The following is a 9,531-nucleotide window of genomic DNA, read 5'->3' on the forward strand; positions in this document are numbered from 1 at the left end:
AACTGCAAAAATTTAATCTTAAAACATTTGAACTTTAAAAATTTAATCTAAGAACATTTGAACTTAAAACATTTGGGCTTAAAACATTTGGGCTTGATACATTTGAACTTAAAATATTTGGGCTTAAATTATTTGAACTTAAAAATTTAGACTTAAAACTTTTAAACTTGTGAAATTTAAGTTTAAAACATTTGAACTTGGAAAATTTTAGTTTAAAAATTTTTTTTTAAAATAAAAACATTAAAACATTTAAACTTTGAAAATTCGAGTTTAAAACATTTGAACTTGGAAAATTTGGGCTAAGAAGCTTTGAACTTAGAAAATTTTGATTTATAAAACTTGGATTAAGATAATTGGTACTCTTGCATAATTTGACCCAAATTCTCGTGAATTCCCGTCAAGCATGGATCGGGCGAGACCGGCAATCATGGACTTTTTATTTTATTTATTTAATTTTTTTTTCTGTTATGTTTTAATCATTTTTAAGGTGATATTATGGGGGCGGGTGACTTTTTATTTTTTGATTAGTTATTTATTTATTTATTATTTTTTTAATTGAATTTTTGGGAGTTTGATTAGCCAATGAAAAAGCGCTATCTAAATGGAAGCAAACGACATTCGAATTGGAAGAAAGCGAAATTATAAGATGGTCAACATCATGAACTTTGGAATATGGTCTTTTGTCATTAATTTATTCTTTTAATCTAGTTAACATTTACAATTCTTGACAGTATCTGCTTCATAGCGCAACAGATACTGTCAAAAATTGTAATGTCAACTGAATAAAGGAATAAATTATAATATGGTCAACATGACGATCTTTGGAATATAGTCTTTTGTTATTTATTCACTATATTGCTCTGTAATTACATTGAGCTTCTTAAATAAGGATTGGTGTATATTATAAGAAAATATATTTCCACAGATATATATATATATATATATATATATATATATATATAATTGGAGTTTATATATTCAAATTTTATTTAAAAAGAATTACTTTAAATAAAAATTTATTGTTTGAACCCCAAAAATACAATATTTAAAACATTGTATTCTTTAGTTCAAACAATAAATTTTTGTTTGAAAAGTAATTCTTTTTAAATGAAATTTGAATATATAAACTCTAATTTTATTTGCTCTATCTAGTATATTGAGCAATTTTACTTGGCTGGGGTTGTCTTATATGAATATTTCCTTCCAATAATATTTTGTAAGACTTGAAAGCACTAGATTAACTAACCTGTAATCTAATTCATTTCAATATCTTGAAGTATATATATATATATATATATATATATATATATACATATATATATATATACATTCAAAAATAAAGAAAACACCAGCAGAAAACAAATCTAGCAAACAAATACTGGGAACTCAAAGAAAGCGGACATTCGCCGGTAGTCGAATGGAAAATAGTAAGACAAGTAAACACATATAGAGATTCAGACGATCAATGTAGATTATGCCTTCATGAAAAATTTGCTATCCTATACTTTAAAGAACCCCAACATTTATTAAACTGTAGGAGAGAAATAGCGAACAACTGTGTTCACAGGATAAACTTTACTCTAGGATAGCGATACGAAATAACTTTAAAACTAACAATAACAATAGAAAATTAATAAATAAATAAAATAAACATACATATACATTAATTATCATATATATATATATATATATATATATATATATATATATAAACTAACATAAGAAAAAAACCCCAAAAAAACACACACATTTAACCTAGGTTTAAAATAGGTCAGAACACTAGATATCCCCGTGTTTTGACAAGCTTCTGGGTTTGTCCTTTACTCCTGATCTGAAATGGAACATGTACATTAAGTCTGTTGCCAAGGTCGCTGGAAAGATGGTGGGATCCTTCTACCGTTCCAGAAGATATCTCACTAATGATGCAATTCTCTATCTATATAAAAGCCAAGTATGTCCAAGGATGGAATACTGCTGCCATCTCTGGGCAAGAGCTGCTAAAAACAGCCTATCCTGCCTTGACAGAGTACAAAATAGACTTTGTGTCTTAGTGGGGGATGCCCTTTCCTCTACCCTGCAACCTCTCTCCCACAGAAGAGACGTTGTGAGCCTATCCTTGTTTTATCATTATTTCCATGGCAGGTGCTCATCTGAACTCCAATCTCTGGTCCCCCCCGTGCCAATCTTTCACGAAAAACACCCGTCTAGCTGAATCCACTGTGAAAAATTTCCCCCACTCTATATCTGTGCCTAAATCAAAATGTGGATTCCATGAACAAAGCTTCTTTCTTAGAACTGCACGCCTGTGGAACTCTGTTTCGTCTGCCTGCTTCCCACCTGACTACAACTTGGATGTCTTCAAGTCCAATGTTAACAAATTCCTAATGAAGCACCCCCTTAAGTAAACACTTCATCAAATCTCCACACTAACGTACTGTATTGCAATAACCCTTATCCCTGAGTGGCTTCCGGGCCTTGATAAGTGGTGACCACCGTGTAAAAAAAAATATCTACGCTCCCCACTAAAATAGCACACACAAAGGAAGGGATTAACCGGAGGTCAACTGGGCCTTTGTCTTGTAAGTGCTTGCTCATTGGATGATTACGAAGGATGCGGTGGAAACTAAAAAGCTGATTGGCTAACTAAAAACTCAATAGAATGTGTGTATATAAAAGCGCGAGACTACCACAGCTCCTCGCATGAGCCTACTGAATCCTCGCATGGACAAAACACAAAATATTCTATGTAGCTTAATTGCCATACATATATAATGTGTGTGTATGTGTGTAAATACTTACTACTCATCACAATAAATCACACACACACACACACATATATAAACTAGTAATTTATGATAAGTGGTAAATATTTATATCGACAACAAAAGTAGATTTAAGGCTCATAAAATTCATGCTCGAATTGTCCGCATAAAGTACTTATCAAAATTCGGTTGTAAGTTACATTCTTTTGGAGGTTGAAGGTTCAATCCTCAGTGCAGGTGACACAAAAAATACAATTGCAAATTACTTAGGACTTTTACCCAGCCATGGCTTACGGAACAAGAGCACGTAACTCCCTTGAATTAAATAAAGGATTCTGTTTGGAATTCTGTGCAGATTCTGGTGTTTGACAGAATGATTCCCGAGTTCGAACAGATACACCCAAAGAAGGTTGGCGGTTACATGAAACATTGTGCGAATAAGACTTAAGATGAGGACAATTGTCTGAAGAATGTATATTATACAAATTTGAAAATTTAGATTCATATAACTAGTATTCTTTATTTGAATTTAGAAAATTTTGACTAAGGAAAGTTTGTATATCCCAAAATTATGTCATCTATTTTCGAAAACACTTTGTATATGTAGACTATCATTATGTGTGTATATATATATATATATATATATATATGAAAATTTGGGGGGGGGGTACAAAATTTAAGTATGGCTAAATATTGACCCATTAACATGATGATTAAAAAAATAAAGATAAAGTTTAGCTAACCAGGTTTCCTTCCTTGCTCACCAGAGCTAAATCAAGGAAAATTACGATGAAAAAAAAATAGTCATGAATATGGCAGAGGAGAAAAAATAAAATAAAATGCAAAAAATAAGCGAGGAAAAAATTACATAGAACTCAAATTAAGTCCTAAGAGATTTTAGTTTTGCTTGCAGAGAGAAGGTCTCAAGGACTTAATAAAAATAGCTTCTAGAATTTTTAGATGAAAGGTTGAGTTCGATTTACTCTAGATCGTAAACATGTCAGCACTGAAATTCGTGACACACGCACACACACACACACACACACACACACACATATGTGTGTGTGTGTGCGTGCATACTTTTTTCTAGATTATCATTATACAAGTTAACTTATATATATATATATAATCTTGGAAGATTTTAACCTTTAAAAATATATTTAAAAAAAAAAAAACTTATTGAATTTTTATATTTTTATCATTTGTTGGAAAACTATGTAGTCAGTAAGTCATTTAATCGCCTGCAATCACTGCATCAACTTGCTCTCTCGAACTCGCAAAAGTCCTAATGTTAAGTTAAAGGATCGTCAGTTGTTTACTATGAAACACTGTTTTGAGGATTTAAAAACAAAACAGTATATTAAATCATGGTTCCCCAGCAGTGTTGATCAAACACCACCTCCTTTAATTACAAGAACAAAAAATGTTACAGATATAGAATCTAGTTACCTACTTATAATTAATTTGGCTAACATATTCATGAATTCCTTACCTGTGAGACTCTGCTTCCAAATTCCAAATGGATATATTTTTTTAAAATTGTTGTAGTCATAAGATAAGGATTAATCCATTTCACTACTTATCACCCCCTACTCTGATTTTTACTTTATATATTTATATTCTTATTTTATTCATAAAAAATATATAAAAGTTAAAAATATTTATATATATATATACTTTTTCCAGATGGCTTACAGATTTTCCGGAAATACATGCGGTCAGAATTTAGTGATGAAAACATTGACTTCTGGTTGGCGGTTGAAGATTACCGGGCGTCGGATGAGTCGGAATTTGAGAAGAAAGCAAATATCATCTTCAAAACGTTTGTCGCAAAGTCTGCGGCAAGAGCGGTAAATTTCTTCTTTATTTGCATCCATTTTTATTCAAGCTGAGAATAATATTTAAAAGAGACACAATAGGACTCGGAATTGGTTTTCTCTCTTCTATAAATATACATCTATAAAAGCGAAAATCTGTGTGTGTGTGTGTGTGTGCATTCCCCTCTGTCAATTTTCAATTTAGAAACTCGAGATTTGACAGAAGGAGTATTGAGATTCGGGGAAATCTTTCCAATCGGTTTTCGGCCAGAAATTTGCCTGCCAAGGGGTCAAAGTTCAACGATCTGACCTTTGAAAACTCTATCAAACTCCTCTGCCAATTTTGTGTCTAAACACTTGAAATTTTAGATATAGGTTACTTGGACATGGATCAAACCGTTTAATTTGATTTGAGCCCAAAACAATACATGCAAAATTGGGGTCAAAGTTCAAAAAATTTTACCTCTGCGGTTTCTACTAAATTACTCAATTAATTTTTGGTCTAAATATTTGAAATTTTACACAAAGACATAGGGCGAGTATTTTAATCGGTTTTAGCCAAAAATTTGGCTGCCAAGGGGTCAAAGTTCCAAAGATTTTACCTTTGTGCTCTCTAGCAAACTATTCGGCCAATTTTGGGTCTAAACATTTGAAATTTTACGTAAAGGGTATTCAGACATGCAGCAAGCATTTTAATCAATTTTTAGGTGAAAATTTGGCTGCAAGGAGGTCAAAGTTGAAAGAGTTGATCTTTGCAGACTTTACCAAACTCCTCCGCGAATTTTGGGTCTAAACACTTGAAATTTCAGATGTAGGTTACTTGGACATGAGCCAAACTTTTTTAATATATATATATATACTAGCAAAAGTACCCGTCGTTGTCTGGGTTCAAAAACAGCCTACAGAAAATGGACTCTGATTTATGAGAGTATGATAGGTTATGAAAAGGAAGGGTTGTAAAGAGATAACTTCGAATTTGGGGGTATCAAAACCAAAGCAAAAACATACTTATCATAGTTTTATTATGTACATCCATATCAAAAACACTTGTAAACGTTTTTTTATTTTATTTTTTATTTCCATACTTTGTGGACCGGCACGTACGCAGACCCCACAATTTTAATGAATCATCATTATGCCAGATCAAACATACCTATTCCTGTGTCTCGATACATCTTCTATCATTATATGTGATCAGTTTTCTATAATAGTCAACCATATAGGAACCTATTCGTGACCAGGCACACACAGAAACGTTCAGCTTTATATTATATATATATATATATATATATATATATATATATATATATATATATATGCACATAAGTTATGACCAGTACATTGGGCCTGAGCAAAGCCAGGCTGAACTTCTAACAATCACTAACATTGAGACTGATAAAAAAAAACTGATTAAAAAATTGAAACTGATTAAAAAAATTTCGAGACATAAAAATGAAGAAAAACACATCAGATGTTCAATAATTTCTGTGAGCAATGCCTACTGTCATTTAGAACTAATTATTACTTAGCACTTTATCTGTTTCGATACGAGTTCTTGTAAATTACTTGGAATTACTTAAGACTCCTTACTAAACTATGGCTCTTAGAACAAGACCTAGCCAACTCTGTAGATTAAGTAAAAGCTAACGTTCAAAATTCCATACAGATCCTAAAGCTTTTGCAGGAAGATTCTCGAGTTCGACGGTATGAACCTGAAAAAGGTTGAAAGTTCCATTCTCTGAAATGTTTTGAGAATAACACTCAAAATAAGAACAGTAGTCCAAATAATTTGAATGATCCAAATTATTAATCATCGTTTAAAAAATTTCAAAATATGCCAAAAAATTTATTGATGACAAAAGAAAAACACAATTATTTGGTTTTCTAAATTTTCAAATTAAACTTAGAAAATAATATTTTCAAATTAAACTCAATGGGGGGTAAAATTTATCCTGTCAATCGATGCCTCCGTTCAGTCTCGAAAGACAAATGATACCCCCTCTAGGGACAGCTGCATGTGTAATTGTGAGTCAAGGGTTGCAACAATCCCCAACCACACCTCTCCTGAATCGGCACTGTTAGGGTCCAGTGGCAAGGAGAAGACCAGGAAACAATGCCGAGATAAGCGGAGAACACATACATCTGAAAGTTTAAAATGGTCACCCATTTAGTACTGACCAGGTTCAGCGTTGCTTAACTTTGGTGATCCAGCGGGAACTGGTGTGTCAACGTGATTATGCCGTACTTTCAATATTTGTATAGAAAATGGACTTTGAGTATATATGCATGTGCAAGAGATTGAAACTGGTTCTATAAAACCGATTAATATAAACTGGCTATCAAAACAGCGTTCAACAAGTTATAGGAGAATACACCTGAAGCAAGTTGGAAGTTACATCGGCCGAAACGTTGTGAAAATACCATACAAGATGAAAACAATAGTTCAAATAATTTAAATAATACAAATTATCAATCCTCATCTAAAAACTTCCAAAACAGCATACAGTAGAACCCCGGGATACGGCATTAAAAATTAGTAACAAAATACAGTACAATATACAGTACATATGCATATAATCAAATAACGTTATAAATGACACCGTAAGGTGGGGCAAATACGATAACCGGGGACCGGAAAAACATCGTATTCCACATCATAACCTGGAAAAAAAACGTATCCTAGGGTAACTGTATCCTGGGGTTCTACTGTATAATTGTTATTCTATATTTAGACGTAGAAAATTTGAACCTTAAAGATGTGGGCTTAGAAATTTGAACCTAGAATATTTGGATTTATGCAATTGTTATTCTATATTTAGACTTAGAAAATTTGGACCCTAACAATTTGGGCTTAGAATATTTTAATTTATAAAATTTGGACCTAGAATATTTGAATTTACAAAATTAGTAGCCTGAATGATCCAAATTGTTATTCATTTTTTTTACATAGGAGTCACCACTTGCCAAAGCCAAGAGGCCACTCGAGGATAAGCGTTAAAGAGTGTACAGTAGTCAATAGGACAATATTTTAGTAAGAGTTAGTAGTGGTAAATTGGATTACTTAAGGGGAACGGCTCATCAAGAACTTGTTTACGTTGTTTATCCTTATGTCAATAATTACAAACTTTATGGCTTAATCGTCTCATTTTTCTTTTCTTCTTTTTTTTCACAGGTCAATTTGCGAGCCCCAAATCGTGAGAAAGTACGACAAAAAGTAGAAACTGGGGTTTCGAGAACTACATTCGACGATTCGCAGAAGGAAATATTCGATTTCATGCAACGAGATACGTATCAACGTTTCTTAAAATCGGAAATGTATGCAAATGCCTGCAAACCATGAAGATTGTGTAGCTCCATCGTTCATCACCTTTTTTTGTTTTCGACCTTTTAAATGTTACCTCAATCATAATGTGATGTCCAAATCGTTATCGTAACGTTTGTGTTTCGGAAAAAGATGAATGCGAGTCGGAAAAAGTATATACAATGGAATTATGTGGATATTACTCTTTTACTGATGTCTGCAGTAGCAGGATTTTTATACATATATACGCATATATGAAACGTGATTTTTATACATATGTATGCATATATGAAACGTGATATATGTGTATGCTTTACACTGGGGCAATCAAGTCAGAGTAGATTCGTTGCTGCCCGAGTCTGAGTATTGGTTGGTGGAAACAAACAAAAAAGAAAAGTGGGTATGATGCCTCAAAACATAAGCAAAAAGTATGAGTTCTCAATGTCTTCTCAGACAGAGCACTATAATAATTGAATAAATTATTTGTTTTTTAATTGATCATGACCACTCTAAGCGATTGTCAAACAGCATAAATTCATAGCCAAATGTAGATACTTAAATAAGTATCTTCTTTATCACATAAGTGTTATTAGAATATAAGAATTACAATATAATTATTATTAGTCATGCAAGTATCTAGAACTGTCAGCACACACATATACAAAAAGAGAAACGTTACTAATTAAGCTTAGATTGCTAAATTAAAAAAAATAATTAAAATAAATAAAAAAAAGCATAACACCCAAAAAAGGCCCAAAGAAAAATAAAAGAAAAAACTTTATTTATAAATATTTTTGTGAGTAACATTTTCAAAACTAATTTCATATATATATATATATATATATATATATATATATATATATATATATATGGATTCTTATAGTTGTAAAGACCTTTCAAGAAATTAAAGTTGAGCCCTGTTTTAGAAATTAAGACGAAAACGATTTATTTTAGTTCAAATCAACAATCAGATTTCTGGTCATCGAATACTCTCTAACTCCTATACATGCTCGCTGATATGGCATTTATAGGCACGTTATTTTCCATCAATTCCTGTGTTAATTGCACATGGCTCAAAAGAAATGTGCTAGCCTAGAAAGTCAAGAGTGACTTTGTAACTGGGTTCGAATCTCCTGACCAGCAGTAATTATCCCTTCTTGCACTGATGATTGCCTAAGCATGAAACACTATTGTCTGTAGGTATAAAAATAATTAATATTTACTTTATATATATATTTACTTGTATACATACATATATATAGAACAAACGAAACAGAGCTCTGATTTCATAACCACACAACTAATAGATTAGAAAACTAAACAGATAAGTTCTGCTTAAATTCTTGAGAATATTAGCAATGCAGCTACGAAACCAAAAGTTGCTAATATCCTGCCTGTTCCTATTTATATAAATATGTTGGACTCTCACGTAATTGAGTACTTGCATGAGTTTTCTTTAAAAACAAAAGCAAACATGAAAACAAGCCAACTAATTATTTTATATAACTTTTTATTTTCTGCAAAATCTGACCCATCAGCAAAGAGCAACATCCACATAATCCGATTCTGCGAATTTACTGTTTGAGTATTTCAACTGGTAAGGGCATGGAATAGTTGATAAGCAAAGAAACAAACTAATTAAAATTATTGA

General features: G+C 31.9%; 1 protein-coding gene across 3 annotated transcripts in view; it reads left to right on the plus strand.

Annotated features, from left to right (window-relative positions):
- The window catches only part of LOC145268784 (uncharacterized), a 305,082-nt gene extending 296,535 nt beyond the window's left edge, over positions 1 to 8,547 (plus strand). For all 3 annotated transcript variants that reach the window (XM_080124398.1, XM_080124400.1, XM_080124399.1), the window contains exons 5-6: positions 4,449 to 4,612; positions 7,752 to 8,547. In XM_080124398.1, the coding sequence (XP_079980524.1) occupies positions 4,449 to 4,612; positions 7,752 to 7,919 (332 nt within the window). In that variant the 3' untranslated portion in view covers positions 7,920 to 8,547. The remainder of the gene's footprint in view (positions 1 to 4,448; positions 4,613 to 7,751) is intronic.
- Positions 8,548 to 9,531: the final 984 nt, after the last annotated feature.

This window comes from Euprymna scolopes, chromosome 44 (genome assembly GCF_053919585.1).
Source record: "Euprymna scolopes isolate OS-2025 chromosome 44, ASM5391958v1, whole genome shotgun sequence".
In the NCBI taxonomy this organism is placed as follows: Eukaryota; Metazoa; Mollusca; class Cephalopoda; order Sepiida; family Sepiolidae; genus Euprymna; species Euprymna scolopes.